General features: G+C 39.4%; 1 protein-coding gene across 1 annotated transcript in view; it reads right to left on the minus strand.

Annotated features, from left to right (window-relative positions):
* The window catches only part of LOC135473884 (orexin receptor type 2-like), a 34,008-nt gene extending 11,252 nt beyond the window's left edge, over positions 1–22,756 (minus strand). Inside the window, exon 1 of the mRNA XM_064753814.1 lies at positions 22,235–22,756. Coding sequence (XP_064609884.1) covers positions 22,235–22,621 — 387 coding nt within the window. The 5' untranslated portion in view covers positions 22,622–22,756. The remainder of the gene's footprint in view (positions 1–22,234) is intronic.
* Between the last annotated feature and the right edge of the window lie 3,865 nt (positions 22,757–26,621).

Genomic DNA, 26,621 nt, shown 5'->3' on the forward strand with positions numbered 1-26,621 from the left:
TACGTTTATAAGGAACTGATTGTTGTTGTGCTTTTACTTTAAATGTCTTTATCTGTGCAGTATCTTTGCGAGAAATGTTTGGCGATGTCCTGATAACCCCCGACACTTTCGAAGGCTTTATCTCAGCCTTTGTCGTTCATCTTGAAACTACACTAATTAAGACAGAGATGAAAGGAAGATATTTGGTGATCTGGTTCAGCGGCTTCAAATTGAACGACAAGTTCCTAAATTAAGCTTAGAAATAGGTCTTATATTTTCCACGCCGATGTGCACTAATTTATTTGTCCATCCATCCATACCAACAATATTATGCGAAGCAGTGATGAACGAGCAGGCAGTAATTCGCTCTGCTGAAGTTCTCATCTGTTACATTATTTGATTGCAATAGATCGTTTATGTCCAAGTAACGTAGCAAGTGAATCGCTTAGAAACAATAAACAAGTGAAATAATGTTAACATTTATGATGTTAATCATTGTCCTGTAATATAACTTCATTTCTATTATTGACTTGTTCTTGTGGAAGACTTTGTATGTTATTGTATTTGCAATAAAATTGTAAGAGTAAATCGATGGTCTATTCTAACCAGAGTTCTTGTCTAGCTAAGTATTAAATACAAAAGGAACGAAGCACTGTATATTGTATGTAACTAGGCTGTGAGCTTTGTGGATAGGTGCTGTATAAACATGGCGCACTTTAATATCATAACTGTGTTTATGTGAGCAGTTGCAAAAAAAGCGTAGCTGAAATAAATTTATACCCGTTCACGCCATAGAACAGGGTAATGCGTATAATGCAGATATGGACCATTTGATATTTCGGAATAGGGAGCTATCGGAAATTACAGCCATCTGTATAATATCATCGAAAACTGTAACTTCTTCTTCCAGATAACTACATTTTCCGTTAATTTAAAAATTAGGTATATTTTAAGAGATTGTAATACTAACTTTATTAATGAATCTGGTATTTGGAAATTTGCAAATGTTAGATATTGTTTTACGGGTTGATGGCTATAATTTAGACATATCGCTTAGTATGGATTTTGTTTTTGTACGACTACATCCGATAAAGGGAAATGTAATTCGAAAAGTGTGTCTCACCTGGCAAATGCTGTGAAAAACACATGCTGTCCAAAATATTTAGCTCTCACCAATGTGAATCATTCTAGACCAGTGAGGTCTACTAAATTACAATTATCATCACTGCATTTATGTACCTAATTCTGCTTAAACCATAGTGTTGGTGGACAGGTGTAAATGGCTACTAATATAGTGTTTACATGATCAGTTAAAATATAACCCTTACGGAGGTCAGGAATCGGAGCCTCACCGGTTAGGTGTGATCATTTGCCAACTTTAACACTGTAATCGCTGCTCCAGTTCTATTCTCTGTGCTGTTGCCTTCTATATTCAGCAGTTTAGACCAGTAAATCACAGCGGAAATCTGACAGACATAAAGTGTTATACCAAGAGAGGCAAATAAGGAGTTAGTCCTGATACAACAGCTCATCTGTTACACAACGAGAAAAATCTACATACAAAACAGATATAAATGAACCAAATTACTAGAACACAAAGGGTATACGTACAACATAAATAATATACATACAACGCTAAGGAAATACATCCAACGGTTAGGATACGGACAAGAGGGTATTCTATCCAATTTTGAAAAAAACGTAACAAAGCGATGCAGTTATTTTATTTAATAATGAAAAAAAATAAGAGAGGAACAATTATTTCGCTGTCGAAAGAACTAAGACAACTGGTCAGTAAACTATGTAAAATCATGGAGAATGTTTCAAGATGTTGACAGAAGATCACGTAGAGCAACCACACCACAACCATATGTCTGGGTGAAACTAAAATGTACTAATGTGCTTATTTTCTCATCAACTGTCAAAGTTCAATACGGTAATTACCGCTAAAACGCTTACACGCATGCCAGTCACTGGCAAATCACAGCTTGTAGTGGATCCGGGATCTTCCTAGACATTTTTGTCGAAGACAGATTTGGTGAAGCTAAATGTACTAGTGTGTTCCTTTTTTTTCTATCGGCTGCCGCCTGAATGTAGATGGTTGTTTCTACTAAAGTGGTTATGTACAGAATTACTTCTACACAGCTCAGCCTGCGGTTCCCGGGTCTTTTAAGTTAAGATAGATGCATGGGTGATTAATGGACACGAAATAAAAAAACTTAAATACGCTTCATTAACCTTAATCAATCTAAAATGTCCAAGTCTTGCTGAGAGGCGATGAAAAGAATGAAGTTCTCTTGTCGTTAAGGCAGTCTGAATATCAGCAAGTCCCTTCATCCATAATCATTCAATCCAGAGAAAAAGAAACGGTCGTTTACTCTAGGCACTTAGGGTCGTGAACATCATCATGGTATCGGTTAGCTCTTAAGAACTTTGAAATAGTGTAATAATACTGGCCCGATAGAAATAAAAGGCCGGAAAGATCCGGACTGGAAAATCGGTGACCTAACACAAATCAAGTCTGGAAAGAAAGTATCACCTATCACGCTCGGAGAACATATACATATAACAATGATAACGTGCTATTTCAACTTTAAAGTGTGTTGGATCAGAAATACTGGCCAATGGATTGTGTGTGGTCATCGTATCTTTTTATTTTGCTTTTTCTGGGAGTTAAATATTCTCGAGTACGGCTTAGAACACCGATAAAATAAATAAATAAATAAATTTTTTCTTGGGAGGAGGGAATAATTTGCAATTAACATCACCACAATTTTTTTGCCTAATTCTGCTTAAGCCATGGTGCTAGGGGGCCTATAATTTGCTACTGTTTAAACGTTTACAGGTATATTTAGAATAAAACCATTACCGAGGTAAATTGTCAAGAGGCTGTATTTTACTGGTTGCGTCTGACCATTTACCAGCTATTACACCGTCGTCTTTCCTCTATAGTGTATATCTTAATTATATTACATAATTTCCCTAACATAACCTCCCGTCACTATTTAGCATTGTTTGTGAGCAGTCAAACAGCATACTGCTGTCCAGTAGACAAATATGTGTGAACTATGGTCAAGTTCAGCAATCATGACGATTCCGTAGCAGTTAGCACTGTGTAATCAAAACCTGTCTTGGCCCTGTTGCGATCAATTTATCACAGACAACAGAGGGACTGATAAAGACGTCGTGAAACTGTTTTAGGGTGGGGTGAAGATACGTTGTTGCGACTAATACATTATTTTACGTGTCCTGGCAATCAATACAGTCAAGTGTCCTCGTGTAAGAAGCAAAAGTTCAAGCACCAAGACATTTCCACCGGAATTATCCCGAGTAGTCTGAGCTGACACAATGCTGCAGACAAGTTTATTCCCAACGCCTCATTTCATTTTCTCGCGTTTCCCACGATTCGGTCATGTTAACTGGAATGACGCACATTGGCGATGTGTCACTCTCTGAAGTCTCTAAAGGGTTGATTTAAAGATTTCCAGTGGCGCAGATTAGGGATTGTTGAACTTAGTGGAATTTCATCATTGGCTTTCGTATGCTAAAGATCTTTTACGCTCTTTTGTGATATTTGCCACTAAAATTTATATTAGAGCATTGGTTTATCCTTTCACTTTCCTGCATATCATATATTCTTTTTCCTGGCCAACATTACTATCTTTGGATATTATTAAACAGAAAATTAATAAAATCCACCAACAGTATGTATACAATTCAATACAACAAAAATAGGCACACATGACAGTCTTAAAGTCATGACAGTCGGCATAATTTAATTACCTAAAATTGAAGAAGATGCATTTCTGATGGATATGTAAATATAAACAACTGATATTAAATCCCGGCGGCCTTTCGAGCTACGTCGGAAACATTCAATGATTTTCGAGTGTTACGAGACACCTGGTTTTTAATTTAAACTCCACTGGAAAGTAAATCGATTTTAGCAACAGCACATGTTGAATGGTAATATAAAAAGAAAGCTATATAGTTATACATTTGGCATTATTGAATAATGTAGTGCAAAGAATAATGATAATTATGATCTGATTCCTGATTCCTAACTCATATAGCAAGAGACATAAGAACGATCTAATTTACTGTCGTGGAAAGTTTAAGAACAACCGTGTGAGGGAGTTATAGCCCTTGGGTGGAATTCTCTTATGTTGAAGGTAAACCAAATGGTGTGGGTCAACATACTCTCAACAGGAGACAGCTGACTTAAAGTATCGTTTAGGCAATGTGATTAGCCGCAAATAGAAATGAGAAATGTTTTAATTCACTTTTATATCTCTCGTTTGATCTGTTTTTTTGGTAAGATAACTTTTGAAAAGGATGGGTTATTTTACTTGAAATAGTAATTACACTTCATAAACTTTGATGCATTTGTGGAGGATATCGCCCAAAATCGAAGGCGTTAAAATGCCAGTCGTAGAGGCCAGTTACAGCCGCCAGACTTCAACCGGAATCATTATTTCCAGAAATAAAATTACCGTTTTCTTAAAAGCCTACTGGGTCTTGAGGAAGACCACAGCACCAGTCTCATTGCTTGAGAACTCTCAAACTATACCGTAAAATAGCTCATACAAATGTTAAAGGTTCAGAGAACTCGCCCTCAAGCAAGGGTTGCGCTGGCGAACCGGTCGATGCTAAGAAAAGGGAGACCTTTTCAGTTTTCAAAGAGCAACGCCGTCTGTTCCTTTATACCCGCAGACTGATTCGTAAGAGACGTTTAAAATCATTACTATGTGTGATTTAACCGTTCACTTGACAGGCTTTTCGACAGCTCTGCCAGTGCTATCAAAGACATCGACAGTTTTGACGTCGTCTTGACGACAGTAATGATCGGCGATAAATTAAAACAGGGCGTTTTCAAGTTGAAGTTTCGAAAAGACTTCTTCGATAGGACAAAAGAGTTTTTAATATCCTCTCCGTAGTGCATCATCACCGTGCAGAGGAGAGGCGAGTAAGGTGGTTTCCTTTGAAACATACAGCCGAGGTGACGTAAAGTCAAAACCAGTCTGTCTTAGTACTAACAAATTTACGCTTTTGCCTCACTGGGGCGTAACACTGAGAAAAGGCCCTGTCAGACAGAGTTCAGTGGATTGACCCATCACTTGGGCGGAGTTGTGGCTAATTGATAAAACAATCCGAACACAGTGTAAACAACGTTTCTCATGCACGGTCATTTGAAATGCACCTTTCGGCTTTTTTTCGCAGCAGCTGATTTTAGATTGTTTTTAGAAGTGTGACTGGCTGCTGAGAGACTAAACATTGATGTAGCCGACTTTTCTATCCAGCCGAGAACCTTTTAAAGTTTGCTGGAAATGGAATTGCCAAGGGTTGGGCCTGCTCAAACGTCGACAGCGGAACGCATGCAGTGCTTGGAATTTGCTATTTAGCTTTATTTTTTCCAGCGTTACCCAGTTTGTTATGTCAACAGAAGATGTATTCGGTCAGGACTTTAATATCAGGCGAATACCAGTTAACTTTGCTGACGCAGACTGAGATGGCATCAACGAATGTCATTTGGTTTGCTGACGCAGACGATGAGTATTCTCTTATGCCGTGTTATAAAATAATCCTGACACAACTAAAATGCTAGGAGAGCTTATCTGCGAGAAAGTTAACAGTGTTTTAACGTAAATCGATGCAGAGAAAACCATGAGAGTTAGCCACGGCGTAACGTCTAGCTTTTCTTTTAAACATATCTAACATCATTTCCTGAAGAGCGCCAATGTAAGTTAATGTCCATTACAAGGCTTTCAAGGAAATCGAGAATTTACATATCCGGAAAATGATAATGATGCCCATTTAAAGCCTGAATATTATTCAAAAGTACCCTTGTCTGAGCTTGTGAGTGGGGTGGGATGGGGAGGTGGAAGAGATGGCTGTGGTCACATTGCTTTATTTGTTTTTTCAGTGAAAAAAGTCGGGCTTCTTTCTATTGTCTCACAGAGATGTAACTGGCACTGTTTACCCGTGCTTCTTCAGTTCCACTATGTGCGCGGGTTATTACTCATGTGGTGTCGTGTTAAGAGAAACCTTTATCTCATAATATGTTTTCCTTAGATAAACTATAAACAGTTTAAGAACCGTGTACGGTTCAAATCTCAGCACGAAATGATTTTCATCCAAATCCAAAAGAGATGAAATGTATCAGAGAAGTAATCTGACAATTTTCGCTCTTAACTGGAAGAGTGTTTATTAGAGTGCTAATATTGGCACTATTTTCGGCCTACAGATTTTTGCCTTCCGCAATTTATTATGAAAAAAAAATAATATTTTTTTTTATGAAATATAAAGGTAGAACTTTTACTAAGACGTTTTGAACAACCAGACAAATTCACAGTTAGTCATTAAAATGTGAATAATATAAACTGTTTATTGGTTATATAAACGCTCATCACCTAGCAAGTCCGATGTTTTCTTTACATCTGGGATTTTAGGATTTAGTGGATGAGTTTGTAAAACCTAACTTTGCTTAAGCTCTGGTGGTACGGGGTTTGTCAGTTGCTACTATATATTTGACCATTTAATTGAACAGTTATAATGTTTACTTGGCAGGAAGCCGGATTTCACTGGTTATGTGAGGAAGTTTACCCTCTCACACTGTCGTCGCTTCTCCTCGCTTAGCTTCACTCTCCATGCTCTAGTCTGTTATACAATGTGCCTGCATAAGTATCCTCTAGGCCTGCCTCTGTTACTGTTTATTAAAAGTGATGACAGATGTGATGGCAACAAATGTGATGGCAGCAAACATCATGGCAACAGATGTTTTGACAACAGAATATTTTGACCAATTCTAGACCAGTGACTTCTAATAAGGTGCTGCGTTTTAAAACCTTTTTCTGCTAGGTGATACACAAGTTGTCATTACTTGAGAATAAGCAGTTAGAATAAAACCCCAACTGACATAAACTAGTCAGAGGAAGGATTTCACAGATTACGTGTGGCCATTTATTAACTGTCTTCACTGTTCCTGTTTCACACTCTTTTTGCTTGGCTTGATAGTGATAATCTATAATTTGTGAAAACTCACGTGATGAAACGATGACATTGTGGAAACCATAACGTTTTCATGATACACACGAACGGTTTTCTTTATTATGTCAATAAGCCTTTTAATCGTTGACTTGAAATTCACACCAAACAAGTGCACATCAAAAGTGGATTCTCCCATTTGGGAAAGAGAATACAATTTTGTGCAAGTGTACAAGAAATCGCATGCAGTGCTTTAAAATACCCAGACAAAAGTAAATCGTCGAGTGAAGTTTATCGATCCGTTGGAAGGGGTTGCCTTTATTTTTAGAGACCATCGTTGTTAGTCTGCTCTCTTCAGATAACAAACGTCAATTGCTCACGGATGGGTGTTTAGAGTAAAACTTTCAAGGACAATGGGTAACTTTGACACCGTGTGGACAATATTAATGGTCAGGAAACTCTTAGTTCGCTCTCAAATAACAAAGAATGACGACTACAGAGAGTGTAGCAGTAGCGCGTACACTCGTCTGAGGTCTTTAGAGGCAGGAATAAACCCCCTCCAACCATTCCACACTACCACCACCAACTCCACACTACCACCACCCACTTCACAGCACATCACTCACTCCACACTGCCACCACATCACTCCATACTACCACCATCCCCTGCACACTACCACCACCCACTCCACACCACTCCACACCACCTCCACACCACTCCACACTACCACCACCCCCTCCACACCACTCCACACTACCACCACCCCCTCCACACCACTCCACACTACCACCACCCACTCCACACCACCTCCACACCACTCCACACTACCACCACCCACTCCACACCACTCCACACCACTCCACACTACCACCACCCACTCCACACCACTCCACACTACCACCACCCACTCCACACTACAACCACCCACTCCACACCACTCCACACCACTCCACACTACCACCACCCACTCCACACCACCTCCACACCACTCCACACTACCACCACCCACTCCACACCACCTCCACACCACTCCGCATTACCACCACCCACTCCACATTACCACCACCCACTCCACAACACATCACCCACTCCACACGACCGCCAACCACTCCAGAACAGAATGCAAACCAGTTTTTGGAACAAAAACAACGGTATTTCTCCCAAAAATGGCAAAGGTCTGATCAACGTCAAAGAGATGTGTTCTGTGTCATGTGATAAGGGCACAGTTGTCTTTTTTGTACATGTACTTCTAATCAAGTTCCGCCGATGTCATGAAAGAAAGCATCCATTTGTCAGGTGCCAGCCTGATCTCGCATAAATGATTCCGTTGTAGCGGCCTAAGCGATAGCACGGGAATTGCAGAGTCTTCAGATGTTTTTTTTTCCACAAGCAACTGATCATGAATTTATTTTGGTAAGGTGTCATATTGTGTGATGATAGTTAATAGTGACAGACAGGGAGGATGGGCTCTTCATTAATGATAAATTTACGCAAGCTTCGATATGTCTTTCAAAATCATACATGGTGAAAAATGTCAATGAACTCAATTATACTAACTGAATGACAAGATGTTGTAATCTTGCCCTTGGAATGTGTTATCCAATCATTTAGATATTTTACGCTTATTTCTTTTCACAATGTATGAGTTTCTTTTCTAATTCCATGTAGAGGGTCAGGTATGTTTTATTAATCAAGGTTCATATAATATGCAACATTTGCATTTTGCATGTAAGATATCTTCGAGAAAATATAGTATTTGAAGACTCATTTTTCATTTTTTCATTTTTCACGACCAGATATTTCTCTAATTTTCACGATACGTTTAAAACATAACGGTAAGATCTAGAAGATATGTACACTGTAGCCTGTTGTGCCATTGATAAAATAATGCCCCCCCCCCCCCCACCTCACACACACACACACATACACACATACTTGTACTGTCAACACATGTTCAGTAAAACCATGCTTAACCAATAGGGACCACACAGTAAATGTCTTGACACACGATTGCCCCTATATAGTGGGCTGTGGGGCAATTCCCTCGGAAGAGGTAATCATGTAATCAGAATAAACTGCATGTGGCCAATGGCGCGCGTTTAGCAGGCAAGGAAAGCACAGGTCCTCTTTATTAATGATATTCAGCCACTATGAACTTCCGTTCCTGAACAGAAAAACCTACATGTTGTCATTAATCAATGTGTAGAATGTAATATATATTCATAATGACACACACCACTATACTGAAACATTCGTAGTATGCTGTGTGTCGTGCGACAATTTCTATCAACGTGACAAGTTATTACTAGGAAATCTAGTTTGTCTAGGATGTTCCATCAAAAGCCATTAAACCTCCAAGTTTCCTAAACTTGACAATCAGCAATGGGTATTAACTGAGATACGTATTTTGACCAACGTCAACTTAGTATAGTATAGAATATGGATGTGAATTAAAATAACCCAATTCTGACATTCCTGACATCTTTCTGATGTCATTGACAAATGCTGACTGCTTCAGTTTACATCAATCCGCCACATTTGTTCTTAATATGTTCTTAGTGACTTTATGGTTTGTGTTGGATCTTGTTTTGGAAATTAGTCTTGTGATTATTGACGTGAAACGTCCATCAGAGATGATGATTAGTATATGAGTGTCAGTTTCCACTTCTGGATTCTAAGCAGGAAAGCCAAGTTCAAGCTGCTTAAATAGAAACCATTGTGGTGTGATCAACATATCCAATTCAAATGTTCAACCCAGGCATAATTGGTATTCCCGAATGATGATTAGAGGTTAATAGCGAATTCCAAGTCCATTACATATCTGCTATTCTTGCTAACGGATCAACTTTGGCAATCAGTGAGGAAGAAGTGCATTTCCATTTTCAAATAAAATTGAAATGTTTCTTCTAGCGAAATATATTGTTAAAGGTGGCATTTATAACCACATAAAGCGGAACGAAAAATATCGCTCAGTGAGGTAGTTAGATTTAGAGAGATTGCCATGGCACCTTGAAGTCCGGGAGAGCATTTATACCGTTCTATGGAATAATCTGGGCTAAAAAAAAACATTGCAAGAGTTCGATCAACAGGAAGACTTGTGCTGTTACCTAAATGTATGTAGATTAACTCAGTCTTCTAATGACCCAAGCCTTGTACACCTCTTCTGACACTTCCTTGTTCTGGCAGTAAATCAACCATTGTACTGTAGCTAACGTACTCAGTAAAGTCATACACGTCATAATGTACGGACACCAGTGTACTTCCAAAACTTGACACTGTTTAACCTATATGTTTATCAGAACTTCCATTATCAGTTATCCTAGAACCTTTGTCCATACATTTACAATTTACCGAGAAATCATTATAGGCCAGCAGCAACACATGGCTTTGTGTAACTATGAAGCCAAGCCTAAAAGGACATTCAAAGAGAAGAATTATAGTTAATTATCTTTAGAGATGCAATCAAAATTGCTTTGATGTTAAACACCAAAGAAGGGCAAGTGTTGCGACAGGCAGGGAGTGGGCAATCGTATTAACTAGACAAACTGCCACTTCACTGCTCGAGCCCTCGGGCAAAAGTTGTGGGACCAAACACAGCTGAAGCTATTAATAAACGTATCAGCGGGAGACGTCTGTAGTAGTCAGTGACTATTAAAATACTTTCATTATGTAACTGCTTCGCCCATTCACTACGTTCTACCAAGCGGCCGCTGAGAACTAGATCCACACCAATGTTGTTTTTTTTATGTTTTAAAATTTTAATGACGCAGAAAATTTGTAAATTTGAGTAATCATTGTTCTAATTAGAAAGAATCTGATTTTGTTCCACTTGGAGACACAGTTTCAAAGCTTTAGCAATTATCTGACATGGACTACTGCCTAGACGCGTAGTTAACGGCACATTGACACGGGAAATCGTGCTAGGGTAGATTTCAAGGACAGTCATTGTGTACCTGTCATTATATTGTTATTGAAAGATCTAGAAAGAAGCATGATATATGGTGCTCCTAACAACATTAACGGGACATTCTTTGCAAACAATGCTCGTATAAAATTCTGATTTTCATAAAGTGAGTAACAGATAAATCTTAATGACAGCCTTTTAACCATATCCATATGGAATCGCGCGTAGGCCCCGTGCCATCCTGTCCGTATTTTCATCGGTGTTCCGCTATAGTCCAATCCTTGGGCGACCTTTATGTCACGGTAAGAACACTAGATGGTACTGGGTGTGTTTATTATTCACTTAGCTAGGTTTCCGCCTGATGTGGGAGAGGTTGTTCTCCATTTAATGCGCAAGACTGTAATGACTGTGTTATTGTAGGGCGTATTTTAAGTGCAGACCTTTTCCACCCCATCAAATTGGACTTGTTATCACGCAGCCGAAGGAAGCTTTCTTTTCTCATTATTCAAACCGCAGGCAGATATAAAGCTTTTATCCGGGTGAAGTCAAAGACGGAAACTTGTGGAGAGAATTGTCAACAAAAGAGTTGCACAGTAAAGGAAATAAACCTTTTCAAAGGAAATCGCATCGAAAAGTAAAAGAAAGCCATCATGGTTTTTAAGCGAGTCAGAGAAAAATATAATTTAATCTCCGTTATATTTTCAATCTTGTTATGGCCCAGAAATCTAAATGTACGGTTAGCTTTCAAACCAGCATAGTGACTATGGCAAGAAATGTACTTTTTTCCTGAGATGGGGTTTCCCCTCTACTTGTTAAAAGACGTCCTGTTAAAATAATTCATACCAGTGGTATATAATTTGTATTGTGTCATACTGGTGTAGTTCGTAACAGCAGGCTGTTGTTTGGCACACGATGTGTACTCCTGGAAGAGGTGCGGTACCCTCCTGTCATGATAGAAAAATTACCAAGGCGTGAGTGGGAAAATCACCCCATTCCTCTTAACACAAGGCAGTGTAGTATTTACAGAACAACTTATTGGGTCACGTGATTATCGATTCACATTGTCTTTTCTTTGGTTTACTAAAGCGATGTTTGAATGCCTGACAGGAGCTAGTCTAACGATCAACCGTTATTCTAGTGGCGATGAATTGGTCGGAGTGAAATTACATTTTCTTCATCAACAGGGGATTTCCATTGGCTGTTGCCAAGTATCCGAAACGCTTGATTTTAAACCATGGTGTGTTAGTCAGTGAAGTACCTGTTTCCAATGATTAGCCTATAAGTTGAATAAGTAAATAAGGGATGAACCGGTTGCAATGAAACTGATTAACCCCTAGGGTGTAGTAATAAATGAATCAGTGAAATAATTTGATTTTGACATGGCTAAACAATTTTAAAACCAGACAAGGTATGAAGTTTTTTGTCTAACATTTTATACTTTAAAGAGATATTCTTTTTCTTTTGGCAGTGGTGATAAATTACACCTTGCTTAACCGATGTCCAGAAGTGCCTGTCAAAATCACCCCAATTCAAACAATGTTTGACGCTTGACCTGTCTGTCCTTAATTTTATGTTTTCAGGGTATGTTGGCACAACCAAGCGGTAAACGAGTTACCAGTCGTGTCGTTTATGTCTGGGCATACATTATGAAATTCTTTAGATTGAAGATCGAAGGAGGAGGAATGTCTAGCCCATAGTCACAGCTACTTTGTCAATATCAAATAATCTCCAGCCACAAGATGCATTATGCTGTCATTACCATCTGAATATTCATCCTGGAGGGTTTTACACCGCGCGACCGTTGAAGCCATGAGGATACATGTAGCTGGCAGGAAGTAGGCTACCAAGCCCGTTGAGATCTTTTCTCTGCATCACTGTCTGTTTGTTTACGCTTTAGCGCATTGCTTTCATCATTATTACGGACACAACATGGCAGCTGTTGCTCTGTAGATAGCAGTGTATGGAAATCCAAAACGCCGCTTCTCTGCAAGTACTGAAAAGGGAACATCGTTATATCCAGCTTAAAATGCACCAACATATAAGAATGGCCTAGAAAACTACCTCATAGATTACTCGGCCTCGACCCAAAACAAAGAACACTGCCTCTGTCCAAATCTCTGTAAATGTGTCCACTCGACTACTTCTGTTTGTATAATTACGTCGAAATTTCGTACTTTATATGACGCCTTGTTCTTTGGTGTTTTATTGTGGAACTTCGTTTTGGGAGTTTACGTTGAGATTACCGACATTTTGCTTGACGGGTGTTCTTGTCGAAATGTCTATTTTGACGCATAAACTAGTATGAGAAGGCTCCGACATTTTAACGTGTATCCTGATATATCAGCCTCTGTAGCGGCCTTGCTTGTCGTCTCAAATTTCCTCCATTGGTGACATTCTGTAAATGGATTCATTGACACATATATGTTACGGGAATGTGAGGCATTGGACATATGCAGGATGCAGCAACAGACAGTAAATAATGAATGGTCACGAAGCTATTGTGTCATGTGCAGAAAGGGACGAAGTCGGTATTGTCATCGAGTAGGGATGACAATTCCACTACACGCCACTTCTGACACCAGTTCTGGCTTCGTCTGCAGGAGCTGCTTAGCGTAATTCTGCGATAGGTACCCTTATTGTAAGCATGACCAAATTGTTTCTACTAGCATTGGGCAACTAAAGGCATCGCCTACCTTGTCCCTCGCATCTTCATTTAAATCAAGTTAGGATGTCATTACCGTCAAATAACTAAAGACGTCGTGTACAATGCACTTCGTAAATGTATCAGCATAAACCCATGGCAGGGTGTCGCAAACAAATGATGTCACAGACAGTGAAAATTTTTGACAAGTATCAACCCGAAATGACTGAAATACTGCTAATGTGTTACTGAATCTTTGTCATTCATTCAGGGTAAAGAATTTCTGAAAACATGAATTATTAACAACTCTAAATGTAGAGCTCACCTATAGCAAAGTGTTCGTGGGGGCATTTAACGGCAACTTATGCTCAGGATCCTTGTAATCCTTCCAGTTAAGCAAATGTCCATAATTTGTCAATTTAAGAGTGTTATACATCACAATGCGATGCATACTTACATGTGCGACTGAGAACCAGGCGAGGAAAACAAGAGCATTGGAAATATGAACCATAATCTGGAAATGAACTACACGGATTTCTCAAGGCCATTTGGAGGTCACGTGCGATTATAGGTTGATATTATCACTTTAAACATACAGTCATACCTTAATCATTTTGGGGAATTACTTAGTAAATATATAGTGTTTAGCAGATTAACCTTGTCAGCAATTACTTTGACATCAATATTCGTGTGATCAGAATTTCCGAGTGCAGCAAACGTGCGCATCTGGTTACACTCTGACTCGCGAAGACTGACTTGAGGCTCTGGTTGTAATTTGCAGAACGCGATTACAGGCGAGCACTGGTCAAGCGGTCAAGTGGTATTTAAACACCAGAGAAAGCGAAACGAAATATTTGTTATGATGGCCAGCATAAATTATGGTAAATAATTGCATTAAATAATTGCATTCTGGTAAATGGTCATGCATTACAGTATGTAAGACTACAGCCCTGAGAGAAAAACAAGATCGGCAGCGATTTTGTCATACATTTAGTTGGAAAGTGGAAACATATAACCGGTGAAATGTGGTCTCTTTCCGATGCACGTCAGTTCTTCTTGCTGTCCATGTAGCTGCTTATAAGATATCGATATTTATGAAATTAAAAGCATGAACATCACTCTTACGTCTCAACCATTCATGAGAAATGTACTCTAATCCTTCACCATTTTCAACCATCTCTGAAAGCAATATTTTGAAACATTGTTAGGGGACTATGGAGTTTAGAGAAATAAGAAGCACTGTTTTATGAAGCTTGCATTTTTAATGACACAAACAAATAATTTTAGCATCATTTTCATAATAATTGTATGCATAACTTCCACTAAAAAGTGCTTTAGTGGGGGTAGAAAGGGTTATAGAATAGGTTCCAGGTAAAACTAATAGAAAAGACAACAAATAACATAACCTTAGTAAGTTGAGGTGTAAATAAACATATAACGGCAAAACATTTTTTCTGACATGGTTAGTAACTATATAAATCAAGTTTTAAGAGGGAATTCTTATAAGACCATGGAGTGTGCCATGTAAGAGTAACAGGAAACATGATGTCAAGAGCACTAATACCTCATGTCTATGTGGTTGTAAGGCAAAACAGGGTAAACGGTAACAGGTGCGTTCTAGGGTTATAGAAATAACTCGCGCCCTACTGATTAAATTTGACTAGACGACAACTCTGTCGATTTTCTCAGTGTACGCGTCTTTGTTTACTTTGATCTGCGACATCCCAGCTGTGCAACATCATAAAATATAAATGTATGCTTTTTTAACTCCATGTGGAATACTTTATCAAATGTATATAATGTATATATACATATATATATATGTATACAAATGTATATATATATGTATATAATACATTTGCTCTAGTCTTTTATTTACCTTTTTTGCCGCTAAATGCCAAGGCCGCTGTAACGGTAAGTAGCTTTTCGAAAACTCACCTTAATATTAGATACATGGCTAGTTTCTTGAATAATGTAAGAAATTTCGTTCATCGGATATTAAACCTCACACGAGAACTGTCAACAGTGTTTACTCTTATTCTACTGTCAATCAAATTTCAAGTAAATCTGTGTTGTTTTTAAGGAAATCTATGTAAGAGTCACATTTCGCCTACTATTTAAGGCTACGTTACCGAATATCTTGTCATGTTCACTTATTCGCTCGACAAAATACATACATAAATGGATTACCACAGTGGCATTCACAATCCCATTTATCTCAGCCGGAAAGAATTTGTATAACATGTAATTTCATGCGGGTATTCACCGCTTAATTTTATCTTCAAAAATGACTTATTCGGAAAGGACTTCCTGATATCCTTCTATTAGAGCCTTGGGGGCTTTATCACACTCAGTTTTTTTGATCCTTATTCACGTCAAGCTAAGGTGCCAGGAAATTGACGCTGCTAAATATCCGGTATGGATCCATGCCACAGTGAAAACTTAAGACGAAATTTACAATCTCTTTAACTAAAACACTGAAAGGTTGCCAGGCATTTATTTTGCAGAAGGAATTCCATCTCCCAAACACTTTGTGATACCTGAACGTCGACAGGATTCATGTTATTACAAGATAGAGCAAGACAGAGCACTCTCAATTTTGTAATGTATAGTGGGTAAATTGAACACCTGATTTGGCGTTACTTTTCAAAATACGTTAACCCACGCATTAATCTGCGTGTAAACAACGCTTTTCGTTCGAATACAATAACAAAGGAGGAGCACAACTGGACAAAGAGGGCTTCCACATTATGCTCGATATGACCATTCACTTCGTTTACATCTCTTAATGCCGTAAACCCTCGGTCATTCGATCAAATGTTTACAGTCATTATGGGACGATCCGGTTGAGTATTATATGACCTGAGGTGCACGGAAATTCTCATCAAAGAGGTATTATACATACATAGAGTTTATAAGAGGTGGCTATTAAGGCACTTTGTTCTCTTGCTGACTTAGGAAGAGGGCATCATCCGTTCCACCGTAGATTTTATCAGGTCTCTATGATACAACACAGGCACTATGTTTTTTCCTGAGAGGGTAATCTCCATTATCTAGAACATGCCTTTACGGCATTATGAACCACAGCTTTTTCAAAGCGAGCTATTCAAAGTGGAAGTAAATATGTAGGACCGCAGTCGTGTTGGAAAAGGTCGCTTACCACGCCAAACACAGGTGTCAGATATGACGGGGCTGTCATGTTTAAGCAAAGCCGCCAGATTATCACAACATCGCATGCAATAAACTCCATGTGTGTGGTTCTTCATCGCTTATGGGTCTGATTGCGATATATATGTATGTCTACACTTACCAAGGTAGGAACAGTAACAGATGTGTATTAGAAATTACTGGGGGTTTATATATATATATATATACAGAACCGACACAAAAGTACAGCTCACATGGTATATGAACCCTTTGGTATAGTTGTCATACAGCTGTATCTAATTTCGCTCAACTCGGCTCTAGGGGCTATTACATCAACACGGTGGCTTTTACGAACAATTGCAGTCAAAGCTCGGCTGAGACACCTTGTCAACCTTTGAAATTTGATCTGTATGTCATACCAAGAATATCGAGTGTCTTCCCTGCATAAATGAAAACGTACATTTATAACTGTCTCCGGCATCTTTCCAGCTGTATTTAGTATGTATATATTTATCACGTACATATTCCTTAGGAAACCACTGTTTCAGATCCATTGTGTAGGATATGTCTTGCTGTCTTGTCATTGTTAAGACGCTTAGATTCTCGGTTCTTTGATGGTTTATATCGAACGTTGGTTTGGCAAATGATCTTATCATTATTGACGTAGAACGTGTATTATGGTTGACAACTGGTATGTAAATGTTTGTTTTGACGCCTATATTCCGTACCTACCTTGAGTATGCATCGGAACCAGCATGTGTATCTTGACAATAGAACCAGCAATATATGTGTGTGCCTGCTTACCATGGGTCTGTATCCGAATCAGCAGTAGATTGGTATCCCAACCTACGACGGTTCTGTCTTGGAATCAGCAATAGATGTGTATCCACAACAACCATGGGTGTGTACCCGAATCAGCAATAGATGTGTATCCGCAACTACGATTAACAACAGATGTATATCTGCAGCTACGTCAGCTTTCTCTCCTAATCAAGAACGGATGTATATCCGCACCTAAGTCAGCTCTCTATCCTAACCAACAACAGATGTATACCCGGACCTACGTCAGGTCTCTGCCCTAATTAACAACAGATGTATATCTGCAGCTACGTCAGCTTTCTCTCCTAATCAAGAACGGATGTATATCCGCACCTAAGTCAGCTCTCTATCCTAACCAACAACAGATGTATATCCGCACCTACGTCAGGTCTCTTCCCTAATTAACAACAGATTTGTTTCCGCACCTACGTCAGGTTCCGATCCTAATTAACGACAGATGTATATCCGCACCTATGTCAGGTCTCTATCCTAATTAACGACAAATGTATATAGGCACCTACGTCAGGTCTCTATCCTAATTAACGACAGATGTATGTTGGCACTTACGTCAGGTCTCTATCGTGATTAACGAGAGATGTACCACTTACGTCAGGTCTCTATCCTAATTACCGACAGAATTGTTTGTTGCCACGGGCAAAAGAACCTACGTCAGGTCTCTATCCTAATTAACGACAGATGTATATAGGCACCTACGTCAGGTCTCTATCCTAATCCATAATAAAGACATATATGTGCTCTCACAGGTCTGTACCTGCACTTGCTATGGAGGTAGACATGTATTTAATCACAAGATCCTTGACCTTTGCTTTTCTACATTTAAAAAATCGTTTATTTTTTTGGGATATGATTAAAAAAATTAGCAGGGAAACAAACAGGCTGGATTAGAAGGACAACGCCAGTCCCAGCAATTGACAACAGATAAAGAGGGAAAAGTGTAACCTTGTTCTTTTGCCCGTGGCAACAAACAAATTGAGGTACAAATGTCATCTCCTTTCTCAGCGGAAACAAATCGCAAAGAAAGAAACGTAACCCCCTTACTTGGCTATGGAAATAAACAAACAACACAATCCCATTTCGTTGATGGTGGCAACCAACAAAGTAAAGGGAAAGAGTATCCCGCTAACAAACAAACAGGCAAACAAACTCAGATGAATATGGTATCATAAATACCCTGGTATACCAACAAGAGGACAAACAAACTCAGAAAAAATGCTGTCCCAAATGCTCCGGTATGGCAACAACCAGACAAAGAAGTTTAGATATTGTGTTATCTAGCGTCGAAACAGATATTTGTTCCCCCATACCAGCTCAGTGCTTTCTCATATACCACACAAAGCAGACCAACAAGAACCGACACACAAGAACAGCTCACATGGTATAAGGTGTATCAAAGTAATACCCATTTGTCAGAAAGCTGGTCTACACCATGCATGGTTGCCAGTTCTTTTTAGACCCATCGAGATATAAATCTGTTATCAGCTGTACATAAATTAAACTGTAAACCTCCACATATTTTGTATACATTTTCCTTCAAATCTTATTACAATTAAACAAAAACAAGAAATTTTAGTATGCTGTGCATCTTTGTAGCTTACACGTGGGAAAGTTCGTCAATAATTTCTAAAGGTTGATAGTTTACTGTTATCCGTTCGGGTTTCCTCCACCAATAAAACTGACCTTGCATCGTATAAGTCAAAAAAGTGTTAAACAGCAATAAAATAAATGAATATATAAGCCATGAAAACTTGGGATAAGCGTTGTAAACTGAACACAGAAATCCTAGAACAATAATCTGCGAGAAACGCTAATTGTGTTTTCTTGGAATTCCGTGAAAAATCAAAGCTTGTGATTAGACGTATTCAAAACGAAACTTCCCAAGAACGAGCACTTAGTTTCATTTACTAAAGTCTTAAGGGTGAAACATCACGTAAGAAGTTTAATGTTTACATCACTGAGTGTGTACTTGTGACACAAACCACTGGCTTCAGGAGTGGAAATTATCTATTTTTAAAAAAACATCCGCCGGAGACATGCTCATTAAAAAAATTTACCGGCATACTTCATAAAATGTGAAGTAGAAATTGGTCTATGTTCTCACGTACGATATAAAGACCACGTGCGGCCGGGAATCATCAAAGGCCTGGTGTTCTCACTTCATACTTAAAGGCACCCTATATCGACGTTTTCTTGCCTGCAGATAACCGGACCTCTGCATCTACGTACTACCTTCTGCTGGTCGCTTCTCTACTGCCATTATTAATATAACTGAGAATTAAAACACTAGAATTCGCCACATCAATGTAGATGCGGTGGTTTCCACTTTCAAATCTAAAGATAGCATACAAGATCAGTTTCGCTGTTTCAGATAATATAAGGGATAAACTTCAGATTAGCTGTCTGCAAAGCCCTGGTCAGCGCTAATCTTAGTTAGACATCTCCGCGGCCTAACGGGCGATGAGAAACATTTCGACAAGCCAACGCCACTGTTTAAGGATATACAGGCTCTTAAGTGGTTCTCTAAATTTCAGTGTTGAGATGATGAGCTTCTTTGGTCAGAGGGAGGCTCTAAGATTACCTGTCAGGTAAGGGATTGAAGGGAATACCAAAGGGAATCAATCACCGGTTTTAGGGCCTTAATGAATAATCTGACGCTCTCGCTTTGCTACCATGAAACCGAGTGTCTATAATTTAACTCATCTTAACCACCTGGTAGCTAGAGCGTGTATCTTTTAAACCAGGGCTTATCGAGTTCTCGGTTATGCCAACACCATACAAAGTCTATGCTTTGCGTTAAGGTCGTTAAGGTTTAAGGTTGGTTACTACCTTGTAACAAGAGACAGACAGAGTGCCTTGGAATACATGCGTCGTTGCGATATGATCTACTGACACCAAACTGGAATCGTTCTTAAACTTCTTGTTTTCCACGATGATGTCCATCATGCCGTTGACGTTCCAGGGCAAGCGTAGCAATCAAATAGACGCGCATACAACATCTGAGAGAGGCTTCGCAAAATAGAAGGTGCCTTCTACGATTTGGTTTGTGTTTTATGTGCATTGTAGTGTTTTAGGTACTGACATGATTTTCAGAAAGATGCATTCTTCAGTCCTGAAAATAAGTGAAAACAGATTGAAATACAAAGGCCACCTCAATGATATATACAACATGCACTTTAACGATGTTTTTGCCGGTGTGTACTGACATAAATGTTGTGAAAACAATATGACCAAATAACCAGATTGGGAAAATAGAATCCCTGTGTTCATAGACAGAAACAAAATAGAAGAAAATAAAATACATTGTAAAAATTCGCCTTTATATTTTAAGACTGAATTCTAGCCTCTTGGGGGAAGAAGCAGCTGAATAAACACATGGCCTTGTCTTCTCAAATCCTTTATATATGCACTGAGAAATAGACTGGAGATTGCGTGAAAGAATCCTTGGGAGCAAGAGCACTTTAAACAAACATTCAAAAGAAAACCGCATTGATATGTGATGTAACATACTGCCTGTAGGTGTTTATCTATGTATTGACCCTCAATCTGTGCTGTTTTTAGAGTGGAGATTATAGATCTAAAATTTTCTCTAATTTTTACTGCAGACTGTTTAACGACCCAGTCGCTACTCCGTAATAAAACAGCAGCTTATTACGGATATCCACATATGGGATATGACATAAATCACAAATCTGCAACAGGTGTATATTGATTGATAGACGCCTACCAGGTATTTTATTTCAGCTTGTAACTTAACAGAACAGCTCAAGTAAGCCTTAAATAGAACAAGTGATTGTTAGCAACTTGTCTTTTAAAGTAGTGCCCCAAAACACATTGACTAAAAATTGGGACAAGGCTATGAGATATGACAGTGCTATATGATATTTTTAAGTGATCTTCGCTATATTTAGCTGATATCTTCCTCAAGCCTGACAACCTTCTGCCAAGACTTTCCGACAGACAGAAAGTTCTTGGCTGTGGGAGAAAAATTACATAGCTACACATAAAAGCAAAACATAGCTCCATGATTCTCTAGGGAATTTTAACAGAAAGTGTTTTTTGCAGGTAATGAAAATACATAAAGACTAAAAACATACAGAATCCATTCACCAGCAATACAAATAAGTGGACTGATATGATGAGAATTAGAGCTGCCATATCGTAGATGAATGTGTTACCCAGTCCAGTTTAATCGTAAAAGAACACGCAGGTTACGTTTAATTCTAAAAGTTCATTAGGGTGTCTTATTCAGACATTTCAAATATCCTTCAACACCCCGGAGTGTACGAATTAACTGATACCATGTCAGGGGATGCTGGGTCAAGCGTACATGGAGGTTTTCAACAGGAACGAATTCTAAGCAAAATACGAAGGACAGAAGATGTTTTGAGAGAACATCTGGTGTTATCAAGTGAAAAAGATAACGTCGCCTTGATAAATGATTGTTGAACTTGAAAAACTCTAGAGAGCCGGAAATGTACTGGCCTATACTGTTGACACCATAGAGATAAATGCATGAATGTAATGTAGAAATATTTATTTCTAAGGGTTGAAGGCGGAAATTTCTATCCCCTCGGTAGGTAAAAATATGATACATTCCTTTACAAATTTAAATGAACTCATTATACTCACGGTTATATATCATTCTTAGATTACAAGTTTAAATAAACCCAACATATGGCACACAGGAATGTATATAACAGCTTGTATATAAAAAGAGAAAAAAATGAAGCCCACGACTTACCTGGAGAAATTTAAGAATCTTGCACATAATTGTGCCAAGGAACCACGTTTCTGCCACATCCTCTACAACCGTAACTGGCAAACAGAAAATAATCACCAAGAAATCAGAGAGGGACAGATTGAAGATGAACACATTGGTCACTGTCCGCATTTTCTTGTTGCGCAAAACAACGTAACAAACGAGGAAATTTCCAACGGCGCCCACAAGAAAAATTGTGATGAAAATAAAGATAAAAACCCATTCGTGGGGTCGAAGTGCCAGGAATTCGTGGACGGCTTTCAGTAACTCGTCCCACGTTTTGTAGCAGTAGCCTTCATCTGTGTACACGCAGGTTATACCCGGCTTTCCACTCGAGAAATTAGCAGAAAAATTCCTGGTATGATTCATGGTGTGAAGGATAAAGGCAAGAGTCTAAATTCGAATCGCTGCTCTGATGGTGCCGTAGTTCCTTAAGAGAAGATGACACACGCTGTCAGCTGACCTGTCCCGTGTGATGACTGACATAATACCTGGGAGGTTGACGCGCACATCTAAATCTGACAACCTGCAGCCTGGATCGCTACAAGCCTGAGGAAAACTCGATCGACCGTTGCTTGTACCTGCGAACGACCAGGCTGTCAATGAAAAGTTTCTTGCCGTGTGCGTCTTTTTTGTCATTGGGGGTATGCCGTGTGATGAATTGCAGAGGCTGCAGAGTGGCCTCTATAGGAGGCTATCATCAGTGTCAGCTTCTAGCCAGAGGTGCTACTCGATACTGCCGGCCACACACCGAGGCGGTGTCTCGAAGCGGCCACTCCGTAAATGAATCCCCGCCTTAACCAATCCCTGCCACACCTAGCGGCGGCGAATCGCTTTTCAATCCACACCGAGACCATGAATAAAAGAGAACAGGAAGCCATATAACGGCTCCTCCGAAAAATCATCGCAGATATACTCCATGGATTGTGATATTCCCCTCTCAGACTGTATTTAAACGCGCACTTGACGCACTGATAAGAATTAATCGCATTTGTGTGTGGCTAAAAGCCTTTAGGGGATAGGCACGTTAGAAGATTTAATGCGAAAAGTTAACCATAGATGTGATCAATTATACACCTATCTAAGAGTGGCGTGCCATTCATATTTACGAACAGGTACATTTCGCCATGTTGTCTTTGTACGTTTGGTCTTACCCAAGCGACTTTCTGTTGTATACCGGGCACAATACCCAACCGTTTGCAGGTCTACGATGACTTAAATTAAGGCGTTTGGTTATTCCCCGATGGAACGGAGTACAACTGCCTCGTCTAGCTGGATAATTTAAAAAGTGACGCCAGACTAGTGTTGATTAAACCCTGGGTCAAAGCACGTGTATCACAATGAAGAGGTTAACACTTTCACACATTTATCAAATTGACAAAGTAAATGGCTGGATTAGTGGCCAACCGCCAGTTGGTAATCGTCGAACTTGTTGTGTTCTCTCAGGACTTGAAATACTATAGATCAATATTTCAACCATAATTTAGTGCATCGCCAGGACACCGTCAGGGCATCTTCTTTGCCTCATTTGCATATCACTGAAAAGCTCTAATAGGTTACTGGACAGGGCACAGGCCGTCTAGAAACGAAATTCATTCGGGAATCTCGGTTGCCTTTTTTGCATATCGCTGAAAATTTACGATATCCTGACAGGACTCAGACCGTCTGGAAATCAGTTCTCAAGAAAGCTAATGTCGATATTTGAGGTTAGAGTGCAGCATTATTGTGTACATCAATGATTGATTGATTGATTGTTCAAAGCCTTTTCAGTAATATAATGGTTTATGGACGAAGTATACCGGAGCTGCCGTAGCAAACCAATGACCTTTGGCAAGCTCTCCGCTGCGGCTTTCAGTCAACAAGTTGATCAGGTACCTACAAAGGTGCGGCCGTTTCCTTGCTCTTCCCGGGAAGGCTCCTCCAGTGGAGATATGAGTGAATATTTGTGAGTTCTTGTCCTTAAATACATATGTATTTCCGACATAAATAGATTCTAAATAAATTCTAGGATTGTATTTGTAACACAACGTTATAACTGTATTGTTGACAGGAATATTCCATAAAATCCAAGGAACTTTGAGTACAAGGACGGATATGTTACGACGCAAGCGATGGGCCATCAGTGGATTTACTCAAAGGAACGATAATCAGACAACGCCCATCAAACAAAATTAAATTTGTTTAGCCGTTGTTTTTTTCTCTGTAACACTGCACTGCAGGACACATCTGTGGTGTTTCCATCCTGCTGAATCACGCCGAGAGCAGTACATAACACTCCGCCATATTTTTTTAGCACCATTTTTTTTAGTGCCTGTATCGTCTACAAGCTGAGAAACAAAGAGTCACATAACACTAACCCAATCTGAGAGCAGCTGGGATTCTGCACTAAATACTGATAACTGTGCACATAGTCTAGCTGAGAGATTACAAGGGGTGGGAAAAACTCCAACAAACAAACACACGAGAACACGAAAACAGTACCCACACAAAAATACACATAAGAACTTCCGCGGTGAAATCAGGCACACGCAGCTCTTTATACTTGCGTATGATCCCAGTTGCTTCAGGAGAACATGCACGAGTTACCGCAACATCCTCCATATGTCGGGTATCAGACATGAAGAGAAGTAAAGTGGAATGATTTGAAGGGTTGGACAACTTTGGGGGCTTTCTGGCATATTCTGGCTCCAATCATATCTCATGAGCTATTTAAATTAATGTGTTCACAAACCCCAATAGAACGGACTACAACTGCCCAGTTCGTTTGAATAATTTGCTGGGAGACGCCAAGCTGGTGTTGATGGTGTCCTGCGTCAGACGTTCGTATGGCATTGAAAGCGGCCACTGTTTACCATATTTATGCGCCAAGCGAAAATGACCGAACACGTACACATAGGAATGATTGAAATTAATTGATTAACAGCATAACTAAAGTAGCTATGAAGATAGAACATAGGATTATTTTTTATTAAGAATTCAATTCATCATGAAAAGTAAATACAGCGATTGAACAAGTGGTTGAGTGCTTGTCTGGATACAAATACTTTTACTTAAATCATGAAAAATGTATTGTACGAGATTTGTTAATTACTCGCGGTCTCTCTTAACGTAGCCGTTTCTGAGTGATTTACACTGGCTGCATGAAGGCGTCACTGCCTGGTTACAGCCCTCCATTATCGGAATGATGTACGGTTAGGTTTGCAAACCACACTAACTAAGCCGTAGCTATATTGGTCAAGCCATCGCTCCATTCAGTAATTAATTACTGGAAAGTGTTGCTTTATTCAGTGTTTCATTGGACTATCGCAATGCTTCGTTAATATCAAGTAACTTTCTTACCTACGAAATGCTATTAATACACACGCGTTTATTGTTTTTTTTTTTTGATACGATATTTCGGACCCCTTACTTGTGACAAGTTTTTGTCCCAATAGATTGTGAAAGATAAGAATAAAAATCTTTACAATCAGAGTGCTTCGAAATTAAGAGAAAATGTTAACTTTCGAATGTTTATTTGTAAAAAAAACATCACATTTCGCGTGTCCGTGCAAAAATTGTTTAGCTGCACGACGGTGATCGAGTATATTTATGAAGGAAACCTGACATTGCCCGGAGGAAACACCGCCCTTCTCCTACTGACCTAAAGCCTCAACTGATCTAGGGATCACGGAATTCAAATGCGCAAACCTCATTGGTCAACGGCCAATCAGATAAGGAGAGAGCGACAGTTTACGCCTGTTTCACCTTCACATTACGTAAATCCTCAATACACAGCGGTTTTTACATACATTGACGTCATTGCGCAACAGGATTTTTCTTGATGTATTGTCTTGAATGGGATCAGAGCACATTTCCATTTCCCTGTTCAAGCGCGGGGTAATGCATATATACATGTTAAGTCTTTACACAGTGGAGCACCATATACACTGAAGTCTCAGTCACAGTCGCCGAGCACCCGTCAGACCAAGTGCATCCTCTCGATCTTGAATGTAAACCCATTGGGTGTTATTTCCAAAGCAATTTTGTGTCCAGTGGTTAGAACTACACACCTAGAGTCTAGAAGCGAGGGCACGATGTTCAGACAGACTTAGCAGATTTTTTGGGCCAAGCTTGTACACGCATGGAGAGATTTGATACGAAAAGCTTTCGGTTTTCAGCAGTGATTTATATCTGCGGGTTTTCTTCTAGCCTGCGTCCAATTTACGACCGTTTTTTTATCAAGGTCGATTTAGTCTAAGGCCTTCAGAGTTCTACTTGGGTTGAGCTACAACGGACTCGTCTACCTGGATAATTTGACGGTTGGCGTCAGCCTTGATTAATCCCCGAATACAGAATACAGGTGGTTTATTAAAGGGGTCCGATTGTAGTG

This window comes from Liolophura sinensis, chromosome 8 (assembly GCF_032854445.1).
Source record: "Liolophura sinensis isolate JHLJ2023 chromosome 8, CUHK_Ljap_v2, whole genome shotgun sequence".
In the NCBI taxonomy this organism is placed as follows: domain Eukaryota; kingdom Metazoa; phylum Mollusca; class Polyplacophora; order Chitonida; family Chitonidae; genus Liolophura; species Liolophura sinensis.